The sequence below is a fragment of the Centroberyx affinis genome, unplaced genomic scaffold, assembly GCF_046629955.1.
Source record: "Centroberyx affinis isolate AG114_WGS23_722 - 3 ecotype Tasmania unplaced genomic scaffold, CSIRO-AGI_Caff_v1 ptg002363l_1, whole genome shotgun sequence".
NCBI lineage: Eukaryota > Metazoa > Chordata > Actinopteri > Beryciformes > Berycidae > Centroberyx > Centroberyx affinis.
The window spans coordinates 210,090-237,629 of NW_027280623.1; the positions used below are offsets into that span (position 1 = coordinate 210,090).

The following is a 27,540-nucleotide window of genomic DNA, read 5'->3' on the forward strand; positions in this document are numbered from 1 at the left end:
GCTAAATGTAGCCTAACTTTTGTTCAGGATAACATTAGCCTACTTGTTGCTTAGAACAAAGGGAATTGTCTTTTTAAAAGGTCTCTTGTTTTGAAAGAAGTCATATTGACATGAATCAAGTGAAATTTATTGAAAATAATGAGAGGGGGGGGGGGGGGTCTGTCTTTATTGCCAGCATAACGGTGAAAGAAACTAATTGACTGAAACTGAGTGTAGTAAATTGAGTAGTAGGCTAGTCTAATACCTTGTAATGCTGCAAAAATAGTGAAAGTGAGTGTGTGCAGGTGAAAGTGTGTGTCCGCTGGTCAGGTCCAGCAGCTCTGCCTCAGTGTTGTTACCTGGATTGATTGGAGCCATTAAGAGACAGCAGTGATAAGGGGGATCCTTGGATCTGGTTTTGTTCTCTATAGATCTCTGTTCGGCCGTGTTCAGATGGCCCGCAGATAACGGCAGTGTTTTCTGAAGCATTACTGGGAACTGGAGCATTTACATTGTGGCCATGCTATCACTTACCTGCCTGCTGTATCTCTCCCTGCTGCCGTCTCGGCCGGTCCCCGGAGGCATGCACTGAATGACAGCTTCTAATTGAAATGCTGGATTAACTGATGCCATCTTCATTCTGTCCTGAAAAGACTGTTTTTTAAGACCCTCTTTCTAAAGGCATGCAGGCACGGGACAGGCTGCAATCTAATCTCTCCGCTGAACGCAATCAAGTTTACCAGCAAAGATTAAGAGAGAGGAAGTTGTTCAGATTGAACACACACACACACACACACACACACACACACACACACACACACACACACACACACACACACACACACACACACCAATGGACAGACCTCAATTGAGTTGTGATAAAAATCGGTGTTTGACAACAATAGAGCATGTTTTTATCAGGAAAACATATATTTGATACTTCAGTCCCTATGAATGTGACCCAATGTGTGAGTAGGCTATATTTGTTATTAACAACACAGCCATACTCTTACAATAATGTGTGTTAGCAAGAAAGACCAGCAACTGTACAGACAGATCTGCAAATGTGCTGCAAACAGATTTGCATGGCGTTGATTAGGATTGTATGTTGTAAATCAGCACCAAACCAATCCTGAATGCTCCCAGTAATACTCAGTGCTACAGACTGAGATAAGGCTTTGTGTGTCCATACTGAGGCAAGTTGACACAGTGCTCTGCAACCGCCGCAATCAGCCTGCTTGGATTTTGTATTTCATTCACACGGACGACGTTAATCAAACTAAGAGCACTGAGTCAAATGGAGCGAATCGCCAGCGTGATTAACATGCTGCGTTCTTAAGGCAGATATGAGGTGAAAAACTCCAAAGTCACTGCACTGGAAATGAGGCGCAGACCCTGTGATAGACCTACGGACAGATCTGACGTGACAGTCAGAGAGTGGGGATTCAGAGAGTGAGAGGAAGGCAAACATGGCAGGCCAAAAAATATTCCTCTCATTTGTGGGAGCCGGTCAAAGGAAAACGGCTGAGTAATCCTAGAATCACAGAGCCACAGGGGGTTTCAGGTAATCTGCTTATAAAAGCTGGGAATAAATATGGTCCGCTGTGTCGGTGGCAGTCATGTGATTCTAGTTTCCCCAGGTCCGATTCTTTGTCAGGGAAAGCAATTGTGAAGATGGAATGTAGTCTGCGGGGCGGAGACATGTAAAGATCAGATGATGCTCATTAACAAAACATGTACCGCCGTGGAGAACAGGGGCCACGCATGCCTTTAATGCTTGGTAGCCATGGGCAACCGGTGCAGTCAAAGTCGACAATGGCTGTGAGGAACGTTTGCAAAGTGGCTGCTGAGATTAGAAACAAAGTTGTTATGCATTATTTAACTCTAATTTTCATTACGTCTCTATTATGTTATGTACCTCATCATGTTGTACATTTAATAAAGGCTCACAAACCTCAAAATGTCATTATCAGCAAAACAAAATGCTTTGTGTTTGGTATTTAGCAACACAAAATGTGGAGCTAAATTCATTATTAGTTTGTTATTGTATTAGTAGGCCTAAAATATGCTTTATGTTTGAATTGAGAGCGAGAGATAAAACAAGTTAAAGGAACATATAAGCTATAAGCCACAATTTATATTGGTAAATCCTGTAAATATGGTCTGCTTCATATCCAGAATGATTTAGGCTTCTAAGAGCAGTCACAACAGCTGTCTAATTTTGATTTAATTCCAAAAAGAAAAAAACAAAAACACAACATCGACACTATTGCTAAATAATGCATGTGGTACTAAAATGAGAGATAGCATGATGGGGAAGCTCAGGGAGAAGTCAAGGTAAGAGCACTTATAAATAATGATCACAGTCTTTTCTCTGTCTGATGTCATGTGGTAGCCTGCGGTTTATCACATATGCACTGGCTTTCCTGTTCTTCACTTAGCATTGCCGTCTCTCTTCCTAATGATATTCAATCAATATCAATCATAACTCTCAGTCTCAAGCACAGCAAAGAAAAATTAGAATTACAAATAATCCAGTTCCTTTGGGTATTTTAAGTCAAGTCAGTAGGCAGTATAGAGAAGCAGTTATACTTTTTCTAGGAGAAAGAATTTTGAATTCAGTGCCCAAAGGTCTGACTGAAACTCTCTTTTTGTTGCTCATGCACGCTACTGAAGACAAAATCAGTGAAAATGCCAAAGCATGGGTCAAATGTAATATATATGGAGAAGACTTAAAACTAAGTTTGAAATGAAAAGTATGGACCACCTAGAAATCAAAACAACATGGTGTCAGACATAAGCAGGTGAAAAGTGCTTATATCTATGCTGCCCTAAAAAGGTAAATAATAGTAACTATTTGTTGTGTTTTTCAAAGGTCAAATGTCATGACTGAAGTTTAGATTTCATTTTAACAAAAATTAAACCCATAGGTGCTACTAAACCATATATATTATCCACTTCTTTACCAAGAAAACTCAGGACAGGAGATAATGAAAATGAAGACAATTAGGTATTTTTTTTCTCAGTTTCACTCTCTTGCTCTGATGCAGTTGCTGCCCTTAAGCTTTGTAGGGCAGCAACTACATAAGAGTAAGAGAGAGAAGCTATAGGTGAAGTGGAAGGAGGTTAGCATACAAGGGTAACGTACCAGGCAGATAAAGTGCAAAAACATGTATTAGCCTACATTATACTGTACATCTGTGTGTGTTACAGCTTGTTTACTTGTGTGCTCTTGCCTCCTTGATGATTTTATCTGAACTCCTACTATCTTTTTTTGAGGTAAAGCAATCAAATTGAACAATTATGGTCTGGTTTTAACTGTGTCTTTTACTTTTAAAAAACAAAACTAAGCCTCAACATTGTACTCTACTATTTCATGCAATATTACAGTTGACTACAATGGTCTGAGTCTCCTAAGTCGCCAGCGATTCTTTCTCAGAAACTTCAGATCCCCCACAGTGTGCTGCTGATATGACAGCCTGGAACATGAGAAGGATCTGTCCCAGTGATTGGCTTGAATAACATAAGCTTTTGTTTGGAAGTGCAGTTTTAAAGATTTGATATGCTCTGTTTACCATGCTAAATAGAAAGTATTAAGTTTTCTTCATGACATCTTAGCTCATTTGAAGAACAGTCAATGGAATGGAAAATTTCTGTTGCATCAATGGAATGGAAAATTGTGAGAAAAAGGTCATTTCAGTCAGGTTGGGCTCATAAATCACATTTAATGAAAAGTCATTGCTTAACAGTTGACATAGAAATGTAGTTTTTCTTAATGGCGCACCTACCCGAATATGCCAAATACTGACTTTAAAGAAACCCATATAGATATATCTAAGCCCAGCAGAAAGTATAGGGTCTACTAACTCTACATTAAGCTTAAAATGTACATCTATATCTAAACTTGCTGTGTAAAGTGTTAATGCTTTGATAAAGAACAGCATGTCTCAGCAAGATTTGCCAAACATCACGGTTTCTCCTGTCCCCTTGAGAGTGCAGATCTGTTTCTGCCTCCTCTAGCAATAAATCAAAACCTAAATGGAACACTGTCCCAGCTCCAACTTCAGGTGGCGCAGACTCACACAGGCAAAGACAGACACTGTTGTGCGCTCAGTGCTAAAGGGCTTTCAGATAAAGATGGGGCTCAGATATCCGAGGACTGAGAAGGGGGCTGAGAAATTTACTGTAGAGATGAAATGATACTTTACTCTGCCTTTGTTCAAATAATAAGCTTTTAATAAGCTGACACCACCACACGGTCTGTTTGAGTGGTGATAAAAACACAAGGAATACTAGATTGTTATAATATTGCTGTTATCCAGACTCAAAACACTTTAACCAATTTTCTATTCATCACTCCATTCACTAAGATGGACCTTGCTCACTACAGCATGCTGTTGCTATAGTTACACACTGGCAAACACAAACCTGGGACCCTTTTACCTCTTACTGAATTAATTAACAACGTGAGGGCATTCACCATATCCAGTCTGGAGGAGAGGATTGTATCTGGAATAATTCAGGTGTAAATACTTCTTACTCTCCATGAAAGTGTTTCATAATTGCTCTCCCTCATTATCACTCTACATTGCTGAAACAAATAATTATTTTTCAATGAAAAATAAAAGTAGCATACCTCTTAGTATTTCACTTCAAACCACCTCTGATTAATGCAAAAGTGTTGCAGAAAAAAATAACCCATACTTAAACAATCCATTTGGTAGTAAATGTATTATTCATAAATTAGATAGCCTGAGGCTGGCCGGCCTAACAGCTCTCTAAGGCCTGTTTGAATTGTAAAACACAGGGTCTGTCACGTTTTATTTCCTCTTTACCACTTTCCTCTTTTCCATGACACGGCAGAATTAATGCTTCACCCTAGACAATATGCCCACTAAGCCCAGCCAAAGTGACAGATCTTCATTCTGTATATCCAGAATGCAGAGAAATAAAAACAGAGAAAACACACTTGTGACCATAAAGTACACTTTTCTTTTTACAACATGGACCGAGACATTTGCCTAATAAATAAGGAAAGCAAGCATGTTCATGGGCTCGTGCATATTAACGCGTGCACACAGACAAATTAATATGTGCACTCAGGCATACATAGGCTACATGCAAATACACACATATAGGCGCGCGCGCACACTTCAAATTTCCATGTTTTAGAATTTTACTCGTCAGTTGCAGCTCGTCCTATATAATTTAAAGGCGGTGCGCTGATGCCATCAGCTGGTTATAGAGTGTATTACACCTTTTAGGACAGAATCAACAGGGCTATCAAGCTGTTACACACTATTACAAAGAAAGCAAGCGGGGCAGCTGCTCGAGTAGATCATGGTAGACATGTTATAGACTTATTTGCATTACCACGAATTACGTAGGTCTTTCCAATTTGGTTACAATTAAAAAAAACAAAAAACAAAACGATTAAAAAGCGATAGAAATATATAGAGTTAGGGCCAGAAAGCAAAGATGGTAAACAAATTGTAGCCTATTCACAACTATCCTGTAAGTAGCCTAGCCTATCTGTGTGTGTGTGTGTGTGTGTGTGTGTGTGTGTGTGTGTGTGTGTGTGCGTGCGTGCGTGTGTGCACGCCTTGGGGTAGGGTGGAGGTGGTAATGCCTACGTGTTTGAAGTCAGAAGTAGGAGAAGTGTACCCCCCCCGCCCCCCCCCAAAAAAAGTTCATTATAAACCCACTTTAAGCCTACCGCAGACATAGGCTACTACTTTAAGTCCCTATAGTATTTTTTCGCTAGGTAAACACTGGACAAAATATATACTTTGGATGCAGCTAGGTCGAAAGACATTGGGTAAAAAAGCAAAGCTCAAGATCCTTAAGTTCCGGATCTTTTGGCCCAAACCGCAGCCTACGTGCGGAACGTGTCACTCGCGATGAGTAACGATGAGCCGTTCACAGGAATGAATAAAGAAAGGATTCTCCAGAATTCATTCATGTCATTTTAGTCCAAGGATGCAAAACTGGGGATATGTTTTTTTTTATTATGTTTCAAGCCAATTTGCTGACTTTTACTGATGAATCAACCGATTTCGTGTCATTCAAATGACTTTTGTTAGAAAAAGTGTGGGGGATGTTCGGACAAGTTAGGTGGGGTGTTGGGGGCCTGGCCACTTCATCAAAGGGGACCAAAATGTTACTAGGCAGGCTGGAGGGCTGGGGACGTGTCGCGAACCCCTATTGGTTAGGAAATACAGTAGGAGGGGCATTTCGGCTTGGGTATTTAACGCTTTGTTCCATTGTTGTGAATGTGTTTTCCAGCTGGTCTGGTAGAGGGACCCACTGCTACACCACTGCACTTTTTTTTTTACACCCGTATCGTTTTGTATCAAAATGTCTTTTTCTTGCGATCACTCTCTGGACGGCAGCTTTCCTCCATCCCCGGCGGAGGACAGGGGCTCCAAGCGGCTGTCCTGGGGCAATCTGCTGCACAGACTGGCCGAACTGAAGGGGCTCAATCACAGGCTCACTGCAGATCAGTACAGCAGGAATGAAACTGGTGAGTGTTGCAGGCTTTTGTCTGGAGAGGCATCTGCGTTGGCTTTTGTTTAGGGCGATTCACAAAGTCACCAAAAAGCGAGTAATGGATTTTTAAATCTGACTGTAACACTGCCTTGCAGTCAGATCTATTTCTTATTGGGCTTAGATCTATCTCTTATTGGCAGAGTTCAACAAAGAAACAACTCCCTCAGTCAGTTGTTTTCTTTTGAGTTTATATATTATTTATAGATGAATAGTTTGGTTTTAGAATGTGATGACATGTGAACCAAGAGTCATCCACTGTGTATCTAACCTGTGTGGTCTTGTTTCAGGCTCTGTGGCAGACATGTCCCTGTCAGAGTCAGAGAGCAGTGTGTTCTGTGATCCCCTGGAGGAGACTCTGGCTACTGAGGTCGTGGCGACCATCGCACAAAGGCTAAGCGACGCATCTCATGCCCTGGGCTGCTCCAAGCTCATCTTACCTGACTGCCTGCTGCAGAACATCGGTCAGGAGCTGCTCCACCTGGCTGACAGTGAGCCCTGCGGCCTCAGAGGAGCGCTCATAGACCTGTGTGTGGACCGGGGGGAGCAGGGCTCTGTGTGCAGCGTGGATGAGATAGCAGCAGATGCAAGCCTAGTCCCAACTTTCCATGTGACCCTGGTGTTGAGGCCCGAGGCTGGTGGACTGTGGCCCAAGGTGCAGAAACTCTTCAAGGGTAACAAGTCTCCTGCATTTTCGAGGCACCAACAAACTCTAAGACTCAGTTCTAGCTTCAGGGCCATCAAGAGGAAACTGTATTCCTCCGGGGAGCTGCTGATTGAGGAGTGCTGCTGACCAAGCGCTCCTGTCCCTGATAAGTTGAACCTGATTCATGTGGATTGTTAAGAAGGCTGATAGGTGAAGCATTGTCCTCTTAAGACAAATGTCAAAAATCATCCTACATGTCAAATGGCACTAAAAAGGGCTTCTCATTATGTGGCAAGCTGCAATGATGAACAGTGCATTTTTGTACCTGTGTGGTTGTGGGTTTAATCTTTTTTAATTGTTTGTCTTTATTACTGTATTATGAAACCAAAAATGTATGTATCCAAGTTTTCTGTGGAACTAACTTATGTGTCATGGCAGCTACTCCACATAGATTACATATGAGAGTAAAGAAATGTTTGCGTGACTCAGCAGTGAATACTCATGTCTGAACATAGGTTTCAATTTGTTTTGAACGTAAATTCATGCCTGAGTTTATCTATGTATTTGATAGTCAAATATTCTCCTGAAAGGGTACTGCTTTTTGTATGTTCAATGACTTCAGTCTAGAGACTTAAAGCATGAACAAATAAATTATTTTCTGATAAGTCTTTGTGCTGTTTTACTTCTAAAGCTTTAGTAATAAATTATTTTGATCAGAAAAACACATCAAAACCACGGCAAAGTATGTGTGTGTGTGTGTTTCTTAAAAGAGAACATATGCAATAAAGATGGTCAGTCATTGGACAAATTTAATTCAAAGAAACTTTTATACAATTTTAGCAGGATTAATTTAATAAATATGGGTTTACTTTTGTTTGTGCAATGATTTTCAATACTTATAATCCAACAGGCTACAAGCAAATCCACAGAATAACATTAAATTATATAATAAATGATATTAGCTTAACTCCAATAAACCCTGCACTGTTAAAAGTAAATGTTTATTTACATTGGTATGAACTATAAAAATCACACACTTTTTTGTAAGTGGCTCAGATGTCTGTCTACGAGAAGGCCATGAGGTTCCTCAAAGCATTTAGGAAAACAAAAGGAATGGGACAGAGAAAGCTAAATCTTAGCAGCTTTGTTTACCATTCAAAAAGACAACTATGCTCTTACTTTCAACTGTGACGCCAAGTGGACTCTCACCAACCTGAAGACACAAGTGTTAAGAAAATGTCAGCAGTCAACTCAAGGTTCTCACAGTTCTACAGGAAGTCAATCTACAGAAAGTTGCAGAGAGGTTCCCTGATGAGATCTGCTGCCCACCGTGAGTAAGGCATTTCTGATTCTCTTGGTTTGCTGCAGTAATATGCTCCAATTTGAGAGGGCTCCAACAGATTTCTTCTAATTAGATTCAAGTACCGAAGAACCTAAGAAAAACATAAAACCATCAGTAACACAGTTATGCAGTGATTCTACATGGGGTCAACCGTTGTTTGGATTCCCCCCCCCCCCCCACACACACACACAAAGAAAACCACAAATCAAACTGAAAACCACCCACACAACCTTCTTGACACAAACAATGCATTCTTATTACTCTTATGCACAGCTCAAAATCAGTGGAACAAGTACAATAATTAAGGCCATCTACTGTTTATAGCAGCAATTATGTGTCTAGGTCACAGTGAAGATTGTGATAACTTACCCATATGTGTGCCAGTGGTTTCTAGCCATGTAGAATAACCTGAATCTCAGATAGTCTGGAACAGCTAGGAGTTCCCATCCTCTGTGCCCTTTGGTACAAGTCAGAATCCCCAAAGTAACGAGCACGATACAGTAAGCCTTCCTCTGAGAATAGGAGAGGGACAGTATGTCAGTAGGGAAGGCCTCAATCAACTCTCCTGACACTCTTTAATAATACATCTCAAGAATTACATTATTCCTCCAGAAAGTGTTGGAAGTAATAAACAAATGAGCACCAAAGTATTACAAATTTATCACAATGGTGCACCGTGAATACACTGAAAAAACACAGAAATCCTGTTGTTATATACTGTAGTTGCTGCCTTGTACACTTACTCTGTTGCTTCTCCTTCCAACAGTTGTTTCTGAGGTTGGAGATGTAGTCTTCTTCCACACTTTTCTCAACATTCCTCAGGTTATTTCCGGAGTATTCTTCGTTGAAACGGTCTCCCACATAGAAAGGCACCTTCAGGGCTGATGTATGCCTTTTGTGAATATGGCCAGCTGACCTGGTCCGCAGACAAGATAGAACAGCCGAGAGTAAGAGACAAATGATGCAATGTACTTTGCAGAATGAAACTGCTGAGGCAAGTGGAGACACTTACGGGCGGTAGCTAAGGCTGTAGGGGGGCTGGGACACCATCATCTGGCTGAGGGCAGAAACGACGATGAGGATGAAGATAGGCATCAGCTGGACAAACAAAGCCAGACCTCCCTGTGCAGAGAGAAGATATGTTGATATAGGTGCTACAGTTTCATTACAGGACATACATGACATACATATATATCAGCTGGTACAAAATTCAAGTGTTACATAAGTATTTCAGACAGGACTTACATCTCTCTGTTGTTCTCTCCTCTCTTGCCTATTCTGTTGGCCAAAGTGCATTCTGCCATTTCTGTAAACGTGTACATTGCCTAAAAAAGAATTTAAGAAAAAAAATGAGATCATATTGCAATTACAATTAAGCGGTAGTTCTCATGTGCCATCGAAGCCCAAAATACACAGGTTTTCATTCCAACCAGTCAGTCCACCAGATGATTTCACTGATATTCTCATCTTCAACCAGAGAGGAAGAACTAATCAGTGACTATATTTACATGCACAGAGAATTCTGTTCTTTACCAAGTTAATTAAGTAACTCAGTTTTTGATCAACGCATGTAAACATCATAACTTGGTTTGAATAATCTGATTAAGATTATGCTGAGATTATGAGAAACCCATATGAGATGCCTGTCTTACTCCCATATTAGAGGTTACTGTGGCATGTAAACATCTTACTGCACAAACTCAGACTTGCAAAGCATTATAGGTACATTTTGATATCAACAAAAAACATGGCGGCGAGCAGTGCTTACTATTACTATTGAGATCATTATTGCATTCCTGTGTATTTGAAGTAACCTACTGCTCAGTCAAGTGCGGTAACTGGTGGCCACGTCTTTTTCAGACTTTTTTGCTGGCTTACTGTTCTATGTATGGGCAGGACACCACAGGCAGACAGGAATATTCTGTTAATTGGTTTATTTATGGCAACAGGGAAACTCAGTCGCAAGGTATCAAAAATTAATGTAAACAGCTTGACCTGAATAAGACCATAACCATCATATGGCCAGTAGCCGGGTTGCTCTGTGCATGTAAATGTAGCTAGAGATATCAGCTGGCATAGTGTTTGAGTGGAATGGAAACCAAAAATACTCTTAGGCCTTGACAGCACATGGTTGAAGACCAGTGCACCAAAGTACAATACAACATCCTGATTGACACTGCATACATCTGTCTTCTACTTACTTGATGGGAAGCCACCACCAAAGAACATGTTGAAGAGGTCCTCAGGTGAGATATCTGCTTCAAAGTCATGACGATGGTGCCTGTGTCTGGTTGGGTGTGATCTTTCCTCTCCATACTGGTCGTACTGCCTTCGTTTATCAGTGTTACTCAGCACAGCATATGCATTTCCAATAGCTGAGAAACACAGAAAGACAAATATTTGCAGTCAGAAAGTTTACCTTCACTCTATAACATCTTTAGCAGCATTGAGGATTACATTCAAGTTACCTTTGAATGCCTCTGTGGCTCCCGGTGCATGGTTTTTATCTGGGTGGAACTTCAGAGCCAGCTTTCTGTAAGCCTTTTTAAGATCCTCCTCAGAGGCAGTCTTTTCAACTCCCAGAATTTGGTAGTAATCTTTACAGCTCTTAATCCTACAAGTGAAAAACCACCAGAGATGATTAGCATATTGCATCAGAAAGGTAACAGTCATTTCATAGTAATGATGTAAAAATCAAATAAGTTATCAAGCCCCAAGGAAAGATGCCTACCTCTGAACAGAAACATACACTGATCAATTTACCAGCTACCTACATGAGAATTCTGACATTATAGGTAAATCTAAATTTTACCTGACATTTTAAAACAAAGCCACATGTGGACTAACTTTTTAACAGCGTCCAGCTGCTCTGCAGTATATGGTTTGGCTGTGTCTGTGGCCCCCTCTCCCGACACATGGGCCTCTTCTCCGTGGTTGCGATGTCTCATTCTGGGAGCGTCTCCGTTCATAGGACTGCCATTCTCATCTGGGGGCTTCCCGTTCTGTGTTAACGACTCCAATAAGTCTAAAAAAAACGTGGGGTAATATGAGTAAAGTGTACAGGTTGAGTTTGCCACATATTCCAAGTAACTGCCTAATACGTTAGCTAACGGCTAGCACTGCAGCTGTTAGCAAAGATGCTAGGGAAGTGACAGCCAGACTGCGAACGTGAATACAACAACAGATAACCAACTACAAGCAGCAATCTAAGTAAATCAATTACCAAGAAAATTAGGAAAACGAGGGCGGGGAGCTGGAAAAAAAACTACAAATACCAGTCTCGGCGACGAACTGCTACTACTAGCGGTGCTAGTGAGGAATCATTATGCTAACGTTAGCTGATTTGGTTTGCAGCGATGGCCCAATGACTGAGATAAAATCATTGCTGTAACAGAAATAGATTCGACGTACTTTTGGCTTGGTCTGTTGGAAACAAGCGCTGTGCCTTTTCCAGAAACTTCCTGGCTTTGTCCGGCTGATTATTGCTGATCGCATTTAGAGAAATTTTAATGCACCGCTCAGCTTCGTCCTTGTTTGAGTCCATCGCGACACAGCGGAACTGTTTACTTGCCCCTGGGCGCACGGAGATGACGTCGAGAAACGCTCGTAAATAATACGTCATACCAATGACCCTCACTGAACTGCAGCATGCTCGATCGGTCCCGCGAGATTCCCGTGGCTCGCGCAGTTGTCGAGCAAGTCGGACAACTTTTCTAACCATCATGCAACGGACCAAGCAAGTCGCTGGTCATCTCAAACGAGCCATTTAACAACACCTGAAAGCGCTGGAAAGGAAACTGCTGTGTTTCCATATAAAAAAAAAAAATCGAAATTCATTTCACACTCGAATGATTCGTGTAGCCTTCTGAGTAGGTTTTAAGCTGGGCTGCGATACGTCTTGGTGCCTTCAGCCCCCTCTGCAATCATTTCCGTGAAAAGTCAAATGTCATTATGGCTTTAGAAGCTGCATGCAGGACGCCAGTCATATTTGTCAAACACAAGATTCATGGTTCTCTGACGAAAGCCTGTCTGTGTTTTTCAACTAAGGTTGTTATTTCAGCTGACCAAGGAAAGTCAGCATCAAAGAAACGGTGGAAAATAAGTCATAAGAAGCCTCCTTTGAATGAACACCTGCCCTGGGAAGAAAGACTGGCTGATGCTGTCACTCCTCTGTGGAGGCTGAGTTATGATGAGCAACTTAAGCTGAAACAAAAGCATCAGGAGAGGATACTGTCTCAACTCTTATATTTATCATCACCCATCAGCGGTAAACTCAGCTTCCCTGTCCTGCCTATTCTGCCATCACCAGTTAGGGATGGCTACCGCAACAAGTCTACTTTCTCCGTCAACAGAGGGGTGGACGGCAATCCAAAGACAGTTGGGTTTTATGTCGGGACAGGCAGGCAAGGAAACATTGTCTGTGTCAACGGAGACCACCTGCTCAACATGCCAGAGAAACACAAGCTGGTGGCCAGATGCTATCAGGACTTCATTCGCCTTTCTCCGCTGGAGCCCTGCCTGCTGTTCCACACCGGGGGTCACTGGAGGGAGGTCACAGTGAGGACCAACGCGCAGGGCCGCACCATGGCTATAGTGTACTTTCACCCTCAGGCGCTCACCCCAGAAGAGATGGCAGTCCATAAAGATTCCCTCATGGATTACTTCACCAGAGGTCCAGGAGCGGTCTGTCAGCTGGATTCACTGTACTTCCAGGAGAGCTCTATGACTCGCTGTAGTCACGAGGAATCCCCTTACCAGCTGCTACACGGCCAGCCACACATATACGAGGAGGTAATTTGCACTGTCAGGATAGTTGCCAGTGCCACCATCCCATTCATCTGATCTACACTGAACAAAAATATAAACGCAACACTTTTGTTTTTGCTCCCATTTTTCATGAGTTGAAATAAAAGATCTAAGACTTTTTCTATGCACACAAAAGGCTTATTTCTCTCAAATTTTGTTCACAAATTTGTTTAAATCCGTGTTAGTGAGCACTTCTCCTTTGCCAAGATAATCCATCCACCTGACAGGTGTGGCATATCAAGATGCTGATTAAACAGCATGATTATTGCACAGGTGTGCCTTGGGCTGGTCACAATAAAAGGCCACTCTAAAATGTGCAGTTTCATCATACAACACAATGGCACCGATGTCGCAAGTTCTGACTGCAGGAATATCCACCAGAGCTCATGTTGCAGCATGATAACGCACGGCCCCATGTTGCAAGGATCTGTCCACAATGCCTGGAAGCTGAAAACATCCCAGTTCTTGCATGGCCTGCATACTCACCAGACATGTCACCCATTGAGCATGTTTGGGATGCTCTGGATCGGCGTGTACAACAGCGTGTTTCAATTCTTGCCAATATCCAGCAACTTCACACAGCCATTGAAGATGAGTGGACCAACATTCACAGGCCACAATCAACAGCCTGATCAACTCTATGTGAAGGAGATGTGTCGCACTGCATGAGGCAAATGGTGGTCACACCAGATGCTGACTGGCTTTCCAAAAATGCATATCTGTAGCCCTAGTCATGTGAGATCCATAGTTCAGTGCCTAATAAATGTCTTTTTTCAAGATAAAACTGCACATTTTAGAGTGGCCTTTTATTGTGACCAGCCCAAGGCACACCTGTGCAATAATCATGCTGTTTAATCAGCATCTTGATATGCCACACCTGTCAGGTGGATGGATTATCTTGGCAAAGGAGAAGTGCTCACTAACACGGATTTAAACAAATTTGTGAACAAAATTTGAGAGAAATAAGCCTTTTGTGTGCATAGAAAAAGTCTTAGATCTTTTATTTCAATTCAAAATTCAGTTTTATCTTGAAAAAAGACATTTATTAGGCACTGAACTATGGATCTCACATGACTAGGGCTACAGATATGCATTTTTGGAAAGCCAGTCAGCATCTGGTGTGACCACCATTTGCCTCATGCAGTGCGACACATCTCCTTCACATAGAGTTGATCAGGCTGTTGATTGTGGCCTGTGAATGTTGGTCCACTCATCTTCAATGGCTGTGTGAAGTTGCTGGATATTGGCAAGAATTGAAGCACGCTGTTGTACACGCCGATCCAGAGCATCCCAAACATGCTCAATGGGTGACATGTCTGGTGAGTATGCAGGCCATGCAAGAACTGGGATGTTTTCAGCTTCCAGGCATTGTGGACAGATCCTTGCAACATGGGGCCGTGCGTTATCATGCTGCAACATGAGCTCTGGTGGATATTCCTGCAGTCAGAACTTGCGACATCGGTGCCATTGTGTTGTATGATGAAACTGCACATTTTAGAGTGGCCTTTTATTGTGACCAGCCCAAGGCACACCTGTGCAATAATCATGCTGTTTAATCAGCATCTTGATATGCCACACCTGTCAGGTGGATGGATTATCTTGGCAAAGGAGAAGTGCACACTAACACGGATTTAAACAAATTTGTAAACAAAATTTGAGAGAAATAAGCCTTTTGTGTGCATAGAAAAAGTCTTAGATCTTTTATTTCAACTCATGAAAAATGGGAGCAAAAACAAAAGTGTTGCGTTTATATTTTTGTTCAGTATAGTTTCTGACTGTAGCAGCCATATTTGAAGTAGAAACTTGTCATAAAACTAAAGTAACAAAACCCAAGTAGGTCTACAATGTGTTTGGTTTCTTATTGCTAATCCCATTCCTATGTTGTGTTATCATTCTCAGGTGCTGGGTTTCAAGTTCCGCATCTCTGCCGATGCCTTTTTCCAGGTGAACCAGGCAGCTGCTGAGGTGCTCTACAGCACAGTGAGAGACATGTGCCTCCCAAACCCAGAGGAAGAGGAAGGAAGGGCGAAGGCAGGAGGTACTCTCCTAGATGTCTGCTGTGGGACAGGTGCTATTGGCATTACTATGTCTCCCAGAGTGGACAGAATCATCGGCATAGAGCTCATCGAGCAGGCAGTGGAAGATGCCAGACACAACGCAGCGCTCAACAGTGTGCTGAACTGCGAGTTTCTCCCTGGGAAAGCAGAGGCGGTCCTCCCTGGGCTTATGCCCCAGCTGAGCCCATCAGATGGAGGCCTCACGGCTGTGGTAAACCCCGCCCGAGCTGGCCTGCACTATCGTGTGATCCGAGCGTTGCGGAACCAACCTGCTATTCACAAACTGGTCTACATTTCCTGTAAACCAGATGGAGAGGCCATGCGGAACTTCAGGGAGCTTTGCTGTGCTCCAGACCCACAGAAGAAACTCACAGGACAGGCATTTTCCCCAACTCTGGCTGTGCCTGTGGACATGTTCCCACACACTCCTCACTGTGAACTGGTGCTACGTTTTGAGAGATAGCAAATACTTCTTTACTGTATGGGGTAGGCTTTAATTGTAATACATCGACTCTGGTTGCTTTAGAAAGCTAATTGTAAGCTACTTATAAACAAATGTGCTAGATGGTAATGTTTGTGTGTAACCAGTTACCACACTTCTTTAAAACTCAGCAATTGGATGTCATTTATCTGTTCTGAGAGACAAATGCTTGATTAGTATTTTTACCCTTTGTCTACCCTGCAGCAGCTGTATTTATACAGTAGATGGTGCCATTTTTACTTTTCCAGAGCCATCCACAGCCTTTTGGGCAGAGTTGGCTAAAAATCACTGTTGCACAATTGAACATGGTCACAATTTTAGCGCAGTTCACTAAAGTTCATTCATAATGTGTACAGTGGGCCAAATTTTGCTCCTGAGAGGTTACCCCTGTCTATGTGTCGTCATACATTGCGACAAGGTGGCCTTGGGTTGAAGATAGCGTGTTCTTTTTTTCTCTTGAGTGAGGTAATGGGATGCTCATGTACTGAGGCACCAAACCATCAAGGCCATGGCAGGTTTAGCAGAAAGAATGGTAAATGAACTTATTTCCCCTCTTCACAGGACTGTTGCCATGATACTGTGAGCATCAAGAGGTAAATGCAAGTCAGAACTAATACATTTCATTCCTCTATGCTTTTATGCTCTCAAGCTTCACCAAGGTTGAATTCTTTCATCATTTTCGACAAGTAATTTCTGTTGTTTACTGAGCAGTATCTACTTAATTAAAGGAAGTGAAAGTTCTGTTGTGAAAATGTAACCTTGACTTCGAATCTTCACACCTTAGCTGCAGACTTTCACACAACTCCCACTTTCCTCTCTTATTGACAAAGAACTCCTCTGTCCACTCTATCTTTGACTACTCGTCAACATCTGAAGAAAAATCTTGTTTATTTTACTGAGGTTGTTTATCTATGTATGTATTCTACTGGAAATGCATATCTACCAAAAGACGGCATTTTGGGCGCAATTCACACCCATGTTTTATATGGTTTGTGGTTTGTATTTGCACTTTTCAAATGTGTTTTGAAATCAATGTAGCTTACAAAACCACAAATCTCCCCACTGGACTGACCAGAGGCTGTACTTGTTTGGAAATGAGTGAGATAAGAGCCAAGGGGACAGTCATGTGAATACTGATGTCTTCCTGGCCCCATGTCAGACAGAGGCTGTTGGTGAGTCCTGTCATTGCTGCATGACATGATATCAGATGAGCTGACCTGTGTTTGCAACTGATTACAATTTGTAATCAGCCATATCAGATTGCAGAGTCTTTTAAACACGCCATTTGCTCATGACTCGAGCCACTAACCTATAAACATATGCATCAATGGAAAACAGTCTTCTTCAGATTGAGAATTTGACTTAAAGAACAGGGTATTTGCTGTGGGTTAGCTATGTGATAGGATAAACTCCATATTAGATATTTTTCAACAATACATCCATCCCAAGCATTAAATTTCAATTTGAAGAACAAAAGTACCAGGTGTGAAATTGATTCAGTGTTGTTTTGTTTAGTAGATACAGTATGTCCTGGTTGCACAATGGAGTTATGCATCCAACCAAATGGATTACAATGTAATTGCTTTGTGGACCCACATAAAACATTTGACTTTGACTTTAAGGACTGACACGTAGTTCCAATTGGTCATATAGGATATTGTGTTTGTTAGACTGGGTGTGTTAAATGTGAACTGCCTTTTCTTGCCAACGCCTGGGATCATGGCATCCACCTACCTCTAACAATAAAACAAACAGCAGGCCTACAGGGCTCGATGTACAAAAAGTTGGGAATAATCTTCCAGTGGCACGCACAGGCTAATCCCCTTGGGGAAATTCAGGTGCCACAGTAACAATTGGCGGACAATGCCAAAGAAATGTCAAGTATGATATGATTCCATTACAGCAAGGTAATTGAAGAAATAGGTACTAAAATAAGATAAAGGTAGTGTACATAATATAAAACAATAGAGTGCAAATAAATGCAGGTAAATGCAAATAATAAATGCAAATAAAAATGCAAATAATAAATGCAGGATTCTGAAAAACAGATAGGTCTAGGAATTTAATATCCTCGTGCCGCACAGTCAGGAGTTGGGGGTGGGGGTGGGGGGGTCAGCCTCAGCTCATGGTAGAGAGGGTGAGAGGAGTTCTCCAGGATGGCGCTGATCTTTTGATCTTTCCCCTCATCCTCCTCTCTGCCACTGCCTCCAGACTGTCCAGCTCGAGTCCCACCACAGAGCCAGCCTTCTTCACCAGCTTATTCAGTTTGTGGGTTTCCCCAGCCTTGATGCTGCCTCCCCAGCACACCACCGCAAAGCAGAATGCACTGGCTACTACAGACTGGTATAACATCTGCAGCAGCCTGTTGCACACACTGAAGGACATGAGTCTCCTCAGAAAGTACAGCCTGCTCTGTCCTTTCCTGTACAGGGCCTCAGACCGACCAGTCCAGTTTGTTCTTGAGCTGCACTCTTAGGAACCGATAGGAGTTCACCATCTCCACCTCTTCCCCCTGGATGGCGACAGGGTTTGGGGGCTTCCTGCTCCTACGAAAGTCCACCACCAGCTCCTTGGTCTTCCTGATGTTGAGCTGGAGGTGGTTGTTGTCGCACCAACCTACAAAGCTCACTACCAGCTCTCTGCACTCCGTCCGTAATCCAGTCCACGAGGTCTGGGTCTGAGTCAAAGAACATGATCCTCACAGCGACCCCTGGCCTCTGCAGGTGTGAATAAGCCCTGTGGAGGAGGTAGATGATGGCATCCTCCACTCCGATGTGGGCGTGGTATGCGAACTGCAGGGGGTCCAAGGAGCCGCCCACCAGGGACCTGAGGTGCTGCAGAACCAGCCTCTCAAAGGTCTTCATGACATGTGAGGTCAGAGCGACTGGCCTGTAGGCACTGAGAACGCTGGGACGTCCTTTCTTGGGCACTATTTCAAAAATCATTTCACAAATCATTTTTTTTTAGTAATGGTGGAATGAAAAATTGGTAAATATCCCCAATGAATGTTGCAAGGTTAATTTTGCTGAAACAAATGGACACCCTGCTTATTAATGTAAGTTTTAAGGTTGTTTTTTTTTTTTTTAAGAAACAGTGCACCTTAACCAAGGGAATGTTTTTCAAGGCTTTATGTGATTTTTGTTTCTTTGCTTGGGTTCAAATTACATTAACTGGCTTGTTTCTCTGCCAGACTTCAGCTTGTATCTTACTATCATCATCATCATAACACCACTATGTTTGATTCAATACTTATTCAGGGGGAATGCACTAATTATTTGGCTGTGTTTGGCTGTTGATGCCAGCTAACCGAAACTGTGTTCATCAAGGTAACATGACTTCCATCTCTACATAAAGACCAAGTGGTGACACTGCCTTTTCTCTCAGGACATAATGAACCATAATGAACCATAATGAAATAGCAGAGGGCCCTTCAGAGTTTTTTTTATTGTTTCTCTGCCTTCTTGGCTTTCATTAAAGATGATTGTGTGTTCCCTTCGGAAATGTTTTCATAATCTGAGGATCACTTGGAGTGATTGCCTCGCTGAACTGCCTACACCGGGGATTCACAAACCTTTTCACATCAGCCAGATGTGGCAGACAGAGCCTCACTTGGTCAGATTTTGTCTGAGATACTCCCCAGCTGAGAGGAGTTTTGTTGTTACATATGACTATGGCCTAGAACTATATATTGTAGATGGATAGGTAACAGTGGGGAACGTGAATCCTCTGATCAGAATAGTTTTGTGTATACACTCTCTTCTAGTGCTAACTTGTATGGAGTGAAATAATAGTGAAATTAAAGTATAGGGACCCCCAAAGACCCCTGGTCCCCACTTTGGGGAACCACTGCCCTATACCACCCATCCACTCTATACATGCTGCAGCCTTGTATCACATAAGAAATTGTCTTCCTGTAACAATACCCTACTTATAGTCTGGATTGCAGCTGAGCAATGACTCTGAGTCACGCAAAAGGAAAAAAAAAACATGGAAGCCAGCGCCCTTGACATAAACGATGCCCGCTGAAACAAATTGTGTAATTCTTAATTTTTTTTATCATGATCAAACACTGAGCAACGACAAAAAAAACAAGTGAACGACTCTCACGCAGGGTGGTAAAACGTGAACATCAGATAAGCAGGCAGCCAATGAGACATGTGGGGCTAGTGGCATCAATTTCCCCTCGACCAATTGCTTTAAAACGACGTCGGAATAGGGAATAAGAGGCTTTGGTAACCGGGATCAACATCACCAGCGTTGCATTACGCATCATTGTTATCGCACGGTGTCCGGGGCCGCTACAGCGTTGGCAACTTCCTCATCAGGAAAAGTGGTTGAAGAGCACATCATACACGGTGAGTAGGTAGGCACAGCCTGGGTGAGCAGCCATTTATATCAGATGGGACTTCAGTGTACATTTTGAACAGCTGCCGCTTGCACCCTCCCCTATATTTCTGCATCCTGCTGTGTGTATGTGTGAAAGAGCTTGCATTGCATATTGTGTAGTTTTTTTTAACCTAGTGGGACTGAGCTGTGCACGCACATTTTAACTGAGCAACATCTCTCTCTCTTTCTCTCTGGCTACGCATTACAGAATCCCCTCGCACAAAAAAAAAAAAAATGACTGAAACCGAGACCAGGAATCATCACTCTAGCAAGCAACAGAACGGAGATGCCATGTCAGAAACATCGACGGTTGAAGATGTTTTTGATGACACTTATAGAGAAAAAGAGGGTCCAAAGCCGCCGAGGAGGCTGGTGTGGAGAAACATCATACTGATGTCGTTTTTACATATCGGATCGCTTTATGGACTGATACTCATTCCTTCCGCGTCGGTTTTAACCCTTGCCTGGAGTAAGTATTTACAGCACACAGTTAGTCTTTGCAGCATTTTGTCGGTTTTTCCCCTCTCTGTCACTCCCTGCAAGCCTGGAGCCCAGCTAGAGAACAGAATGTGCTGATCCAGTGTGTTCATTGCAAAGTGGGTACAGCCTGGCGTTACACTGTCTTCGTGAATAGCTCAGACTAGTGTTGAATAGGCCTATGAGTCATTAATTTGGGGTCGGCCTAAAACTGTTGTTCACCGTAAACATCTGCCTATAAGCATCTATTTTAGCCCACCTTCCAGAGCTCAAACCTGTAGTTGGCTGTAAACTGTTTGGAATGTGTTGCCATTCACATTCCTGTTTTATCCTAAATTAGAAACATCTGCATTTTTGTGGCAGTGTCCAAACTGGTAACAGAATAATTAAAATGTGTACCCTATAGGTAGACTGTGTAGAGGCATGACTTGAATTACTGAACAGTCTCAACTTTGTTTCCACTCTGGCACTTGCATAATTTTCCCCTCTCTTTGCAATGCTGAACTGCATATTATTTCACTGGGGAAGACAAAGCACAATCACCATTGCAATAGGCGTCCCATTGTGAGCTGCATGGCACCGCAACAGAATGTTCTTTGCTAGTTACAGGCCCCCGGTTCTCAAATCCTTGGTAGCCTTGTCTGGCTTCACATAGAAACACATTCAGCAGTTTTAGAACAACAAATGTGAGAGGGCCGACCCGCACGCACCCACTGTCCCATCTCAACATAAACAACTCCCCCAGGGGTAGAGAGGCTTGGAGAATGGAAAGAACATGATGTCCCTGTGACTCTTCTGTCATGGCTGTAAAATGTATCATAGTGTGGTGGTAACAGTTTCCCTGAAGGTATCTGTATCCCCCCCCCCTCCATCTCTCTCTTCTAGCTGCAGTGTGCTTCCTCATCAGCGCTCTTGGTGTGACTGCTGGTGCACACAGACTATGGAGCCACAGATCCTACAAGGCTTCCTTTCCCCTGCGAGTCTTCCTCGCTCTCGCCAACTCTATGGCCTTTCAGGTAAAAATAAGAAAAAACAAATGGAGCTATCAGTGGGAAATGGGAAATCACGTATTCCCATTTTATACTGCCAAAGCATTTATTCTGTTCTTGTCCTTAATACTTACCACATATACTAGTATTTACTTGGCATTTCAGAAATAAAGTGGGAATTATGTTTATGACTGATCTCAAATATTGCAACAGTGCTAGTAACACGTGGCATGCATATGATTGCGTATTATTTCAGTAAAATTATTTAATCTGGGTGATGTGCATTTATTCTTTTGTTTGCGGATGATCCCTTCCCTTAATCTGGTGATCTGAAACTTGTGTTGCATGTCTAAGGCATGCATGTCGATGATCGCCACATGTAACCGCTTCTCTCTCTCTGTCTCTTACTTTCTATCTCTCTTTGCGCAGAACGACATCTATGAGTGGGCTAGGGACCACCGCGTGCACCACAAGTACTCTGAGACGGATGCAGACCCCCACAATGCCTTGCGGGGGTTTTTCTTTGCCCACATTGGTTGGCTGCTGGTTCGCAAGCATCCTGACGTCATCGAAAAGGGTCGCAAACTGGAGCTGACGGACCTGAAGGCAGACAAAGTGGTCATGTTCCAGAGACGGTAAGTAAACCAGAGAACCTATAGTGTGATTCACTGTTTTATTGCTGTTGTTCTTAATGTGTGTCTGTGAAAGGTGCTCAGATTTTGAAGATTTGGACTGAACAAATACTGAGCTTCCATTGGCCCTACATAATGAACTTAGTGAACTTTTAAGGTTCCCTATGCAGCCTCAGATAAGCCTACCCAGATGCTTAAGGGAAATAGTAGGGTATTGGTATCAGAACTATCAGGGCTCCTCCCATGACAGATGTGTTATTGAATTAGGCCGCACAACAGCTCGGAAATCTGATCAATAAATTCCAGCATTCTTGAACTAGAAAAAATGAAAAGAATGTAGATCAACAGATAGACTTCGTGTGACTGATTTTTGTGATGCAAATGCAGCCTCGTGTTTTCACCCCTAGGGAGGCAGTGGTGCTGTGGTCAGAGTCGTGACTGAAGTCCACTGTGTTATCAACTGCTGTATTCTGCAAAAGATAGATACATTTACTGCAGGCTAGAAAAAATGCACAACTGAATTACCAACACTTTGTGCGTGTATCCATGAACAAGTGCGTGAGTGAAGGAATGACGACTCCTCCTCTTCGTATATATTCTACTGCCTCACTTATTGTTCCACAGCTGTGTGTGTGCACATGTCTTGTGGTTGAAAGTCACTTCCCCTCTGGCCCAAGCTGTACAGGAAGTTGTAGTCTGGGTCAGGGGGCCATGCAAACACTTAGGGGCAGATCCACTGATAGGGATGCCATTTGTGCCAGGGACCAAGTCACACCATGCCTTCACAGCGTGCAGCGACTGGCCATTTGTCAACTGGTCTACTCTGGAAGCAGGCCCAGATTTGCATTGCTGCTCTCAGGGAAAGAGGATTAACATCCACTAGAGCGACCCCATCAGAAGGTCCTGTCAATGTATTGAAGTGCAAAGTGTTTGGAGATATATTAACATGTTTATAATTGCCCACTCACTCAGTTAATGGTGTGGGATTAAATTTGTGGCCTTTGGGATTTGTTTTTTGTCCAATCAGTCAAGTGCCAGTTCTGTAAATCAAACACATTTGATACAAACCTGCTTTTTCATGCCCAGGGAGTAAATGGTGTTGACTCTCTTGCTTATGGGATTTATACAGGCACTGATTTCTTTTGTGACACAGATACAACTTCTTCATTTTTGGAGAAAATCAGATTCCTGATTCCTCTTCTTAAACGGCCACGATGAACAATATTTATATCATATGTAGTTAAAAGTCTGAATTTGCAGATCCAGCCCCTGACAGATCCAGACGTTCTCACCTGACCATAGTTTGATAAATTCTAATTGTCGTCTCTCATCTCAGGCACTACAAGATGTCCGTGATGATCCTGTGCTTCCTGGTGCCCATGTTGGTGCCCTGGTACCTGTGGGGCGAATCCCTGTCTGTGGGTTACTTCCTCCCTGGACTGCTGAGATACACTCTGGTGCTCAATGCCACCTGGCTGGTCAACAGCGCTGCACACATGTGGGGCAACAGGCCTTATGACAAGACCATCAACCCTAGGGAAAACCCATTCGTTGCATTCAGCGCTGTAGGTAAGTAAGGAACGGATCCACTGGCTATGGGAATCCTTTTTTCTAAGTTGTTTTTGCAATAATAAAAATCTGTCCCATTAATTTTACCTAATCTGCTCATGTTATGATTACTGCAGCATGTAATTTGGTGTCTTTTTGTGCTTTTGGCAAATTTGAATGACATTTTCATTACTTGCTGAATGCTTGTCATGCCCAGTTTACCACAATGGGGGCTCTCTTAAAGCTGATGCAGTCTGGCATTCATGGTGGGCGGAACTTGCTAATCCAGTGGCTAATGTTTATTTTGTCCAGGATATCCCTGTTTTAGTATGGAAACAGAGAGGTGGTCAGCTTTGTAGCAGTTTATTTACTCATTTTGTAGAGCCGGGCACTGAGATGGTTTTTCTATATATTAGTTGTATCTCTCTAATATCATATATAGTGGTTTGCATATATAGATATACAGCTTCATTTGCAGATAGGCCAGTGCTTGATTGAACCATCTGCACATGGTTGTATAATAAGTATTAGGCAAAATAGTCATCAGTCTGCTGATTCTTTCTAAAGACTAACTGATAAAAAGATTAAATCTTTCTTCAACTCCAGTATAAGTATAACTTTGTTCCTTTGTTCTCACAGTAAAATAATTTCACCAGGCTTTTTCACATAACACTCTCCTTTGTCCAAAACTCCCTCTCTTCAACAGCTGATAAATCTCACAAAAAAAAAGATAGCTCTTTTGTTGGACCAAAATATTCACTTCCCTGAGGGAGAACAGCAAGAAATTGTATTGGAAACAATTTTCCACCTTCTCAAGTCCCACCTATTTCAAGTTCTATTTTAATTGGCAAGGTCACGGCAATTCTTCCATGTTCACATTTGTGTTGTTACTATGACAAACAGTGCCATAATGACAGCTAATGATTAGACAGTCTAAATGCACAAATTTGATCTGGTTATTTGTAAATTACAGTGTGGACAGTTGGCCTTAAAGATCAGATTTGAACAAACTGGATTTGCCTGCTGTCTGAACACAGCCTCAGTACAAAATGATCAGTTACATGCTGTCAGGATATCCAACATGCAAAATGAGCGTGAAGCAGTTGCAAATGATACATTTAATTACCATATGATTGTTAGCCTCAACAGATATTGGTGTATTGCATCTGTGCCCACGACTATTATTTTGAATTGATGCTTATGAACTTACTTGCTAATCGGTGCATATTCTCCTCCTATTTCACATTATGTCTGTGATCTTGTCAACATTTAGCATAACAAATACCTGTCTCTCTTCTTGATTTCCAGGAGAGGGCTTCCACAACTACCACCACACCTTCCCCTTTGACTATGCCACCAGTGAGTTTGGCTGCAAGCTGAACCTCACCACTGCCTTCATAGACCTCATGTGCTTCCTGGGTTTGGCCAAGGACTGCAAGAGCGTATCAAAGGAAACGATCAACGCTCGGGTGCAGCGAACAGGTGACAGCAGCAACAAAAGTGGCTGAGTTGCACAAGTGACAGACTCTGTAATAGATACCAGCTTGTCAAACCAAGAAAGACCGTAGCAACAGTTACAGCAGCATTTCGATGGGGCAGTAGTGGTGGAGTGGTGGTTGCCATGGGTCTTATCTCTGCTTCTGTTCATGAGTTAAACCTATTCTTGAGACTAATATTGGCTTTAAACGGTCCTAGACCTTTCCATAAATTGTGTGGTTTTTGTTTTTTTGTGTTTTGAAAAGTCTTCTCAGACTATTAGCCACAGCCAGTGACTTGGCTAGGCATGCAAGCACAGCTTTTTCATTATAATATCAGACAGGCACTAGGAGAATGAGAAAGGCAGATTGGGATTTAAATGGCCTATTAGCCAACAGTATGCCAACCAAACAAGTCTGTGAGCTGTGTGTCAAAGCAGTGATTAGAGAATATTAACCTCTTATTTATTCATGTGCTATTTATTAATACTCTGTGGCACTTTGAAATCTTTTGTGAAAACCTTTTTTAAAGGTGAGGTTTCTTTACAGGCAAGATTTAATCATGTGTCTGTTCAATTAGGGCTTTTTGCTCTAACTTGTCAGGATCAGTAGTGCTTTGCTTCATTCCATAGGGGTGGAGTTGAATCTTGATATTTGTTCAGTTTTTTTTGGTTCAAGTTTTCTTTATTTTATAGTAAGCCAGTAGTCTTACTAAATCATAAGCTGCTGTGTTTAAGGCCAACACCCAGACAGTCAACGTACTGTGGAACTGCCCCCTTTATCATACCAGAGCAAAACTGGGTGAGTGCAGTTCAGCTGCGTTATACTTTGTGATAATTACATACCAGTCGTCTCCTGTCCAAGGTGCTCTTAAAGAAAGTCTTCTTAGAGAATGAAGTTCTCTGGATCTTAGGATTTGTGTATAACACAGTGTATACCTCTGGTTGAGTGGTGAAGGCGCCTGTGACTTCAGTTTAACACCTGAAGCTGTGGCTGTTCACCCCCTTCACTGAGACACCTCTGCACTGAAACATAGAAACAGACTTCTCACTCTTGATTGCGAAAGAGAGAGAGTCGTTTGCTTTTATTTTGTATTCTTATTGCAGTTGAAAATGAGGCAGGCACGACTGTCTCTGGTCTCTTTCTCCCTCAGACAAGGCCAATGAGGCATGTATAGCAGGTGTATTTTACCGTATGTGTCGTCTCATATTATTGAAACATTCATCAGGACTCTTGCCCAAATGCCTTATGAGGGTAATGTACTTTCCAGTTGCACATCAAGGCACACCTGTCTAAAAGCAGACAAGTGCAACTTCTGGAAATTAATTAGGGCTTAAAATTGCTGTCCAATCACGATTGTGTTGTGACTGTCTCTACTATTTGTAAGAAACACAAAAAAAACTGAAATCCCTTATATAATTTATAATGAATGAAAGGGACCACTCAATGAATCCTAAAAAAAAATCTGATGGGTAATGATGAATCGACTTTTGCATAAGTAAACAGATATTTTGTTCTAAAACAAGATCCAAACTTGTTATTATCTCATTAATGACATTGTTGTAATATTTGTCACACTTGCTCTTTTTCAGTGCAATTATTTTTTACAGTGTTAACTTCTTGAAGTTTGAATGCCTTAAAAACTGGCACATTTTTTCAAGGAATGTTTTTTGCCCACTGTATGTACCGTAAATAAACCAAATTTTCTACTTGTGGGAAAGTATGTTTTGCTGTCATTTTTGTTGGAATTCTGTAATACTCCCTATTCCTAAACTGAATTAAAAAAAAATGGACTGTCGTACTATTTCTGTAACAGTCTGTGTTCGTCAGTGGCTTGGTGACAGTGGCATAGCTTGTGTTATTCATGAATAGTTGGTATTATTTTACAGCAACAAAAAAAAACAAAAACTGAACACATAAGCACAGAAACCTATGTTGACAAACCATATACAGCGACAAATATATTCCAAAATCATCCCAAAACGACATTAACAACAGTCAACAAGTTTCTGATTTTTGGAAGTATGATCCTCCTCATGTTTTTATCTTGCTCCTGGAGTCATTTACATATGGAGTGGATAGCATCTCTAACGTCTCCCTCTCCTTTCAAGGAATCCTGTTTTTGGACGTCTTGTACTTGTTAATGATGCTTTCTTGCGTCTGCATGCCACGCTGA

The 27,540-nt window shown here is 42.2% G+C and overlaps 4 protein-coding genes across 6 annotated transcripts; 3 read left to right on the forward strand and 1 right to left on the reverse strand.

Annotated features, from left to right (window-relative positions):
- Nucleotides 1–6,285: 6,285 nt before the first annotated feature.
- LOC139655960 (DNA damage-inducible transcript 4 protein-like) lies at nt 6,286–7,653 on the forward strand. The gene is made up of 2 exons (XM_071533395.1): nt 6,286–6,502; nt 6,816–7,653. The coding sequence occupies exons 1-2, from the start codon at nt 6,337–6,339 to the stop codon at nt 7,316–7,318; spliced, it is 669 nt and encodes a 222-aa protein (XP_071389496.1). The 5' UTR covers nt 6,286–6,336; the 3' UTR covers nt 7,319–7,653.
- A 319-nt stretch (nt 7,654–7,972) lies between these two features.
- On the reverse strand, nt 7,973–12,060 carry dnajb12a (DnaJ heat shock protein family (Hsp40) member B12a). The gene is made up of 9 exons (XM_071533394.1): nt 11,925–12,060; nt 11,361–11,538; nt 10,982–11,127; nt 10,715–10,888; nt 9,759–9,838; nt 9,526–9,635; nt 9,257–9,429; nt 8,883–9,025; nt 7,973–8,604 (listed from the first exon to the last, which is right to left on the reverse strand). The coding sequence occupies exons 1-8, from the start codon at nt 12,055–12,057 to the stop codon at nt 8,904–8,906; spliced, it is 1,116 nt and encodes a 371-aa protein (XP_071389495.1). The 5' UTR covers nt 12,058–12,060; the 3' UTR covers nt 7,973–8,604; nt 8,883–8,903.
- A 193-nt stretch (nt 12,061–12,253) lies between these two features.
- On the forward strand, nt 12,254–16,805 carry trmt2b (tRNA methyltransferase 2 homolog B). The gene is made up of 2 exons (XM_071533406.1): nt 12,254–13,304; nt 15,219–16,805. Exons 1-2 carry the CDS (start codon nt 12,465–12,467, stop codon nt 15,837–15,839), a joined length of 1,461 nt encoding a protein of 486 aa, XP_071389507.1. The 5' UTR covers nt 12,254–12,464; the 3' UTR covers nt 15,840–16,805.
- A 3,272-nt stretch (nt 16,806–20,077) lies between these two features.
- On the forward strand, nt 20,078–27,168 carry scdb (stearoyl-CoA desaturase b). 3 transcript variants are annotated; one of them, XM_071533385.1, is made up of 6 exons: nt 20,078–20,212; nt 20,452–20,712; nt 21,606–21,736; nt 22,139–22,344; nt 23,678–23,910; nt 25,198–27,168. In XM_071533385.1, exons 2-6 carry the CDS (start codon nt 20,478–20,480, stop codon nt 25,395–25,397), a joined length of 1,005 nt encoding a protein of 334 aa, XP_071389486.1. In that variant the 5' UTR covers nt 20,078–20,212; nt 20,452–20,477; the 3' UTR covers nt 25,398–27,168. The 3 variants fall into 3 exon arrangements, with proteins under 3 accessions (XP_071389486.1, XP_071389488.1, XP_071389487.1); XM_071533387.1 differs by lacking the exon at nt 20,078–20,212 and adding an exon at nt 20,225–20,235; XM_071533386.1 differs by lacking the exon at nt 20,078–20,212 and adding an exon at nt 20,264–20,327.
- The last annotated feature ends 372 nt before the right edge of the window (nt 27,169–27,540 follow it).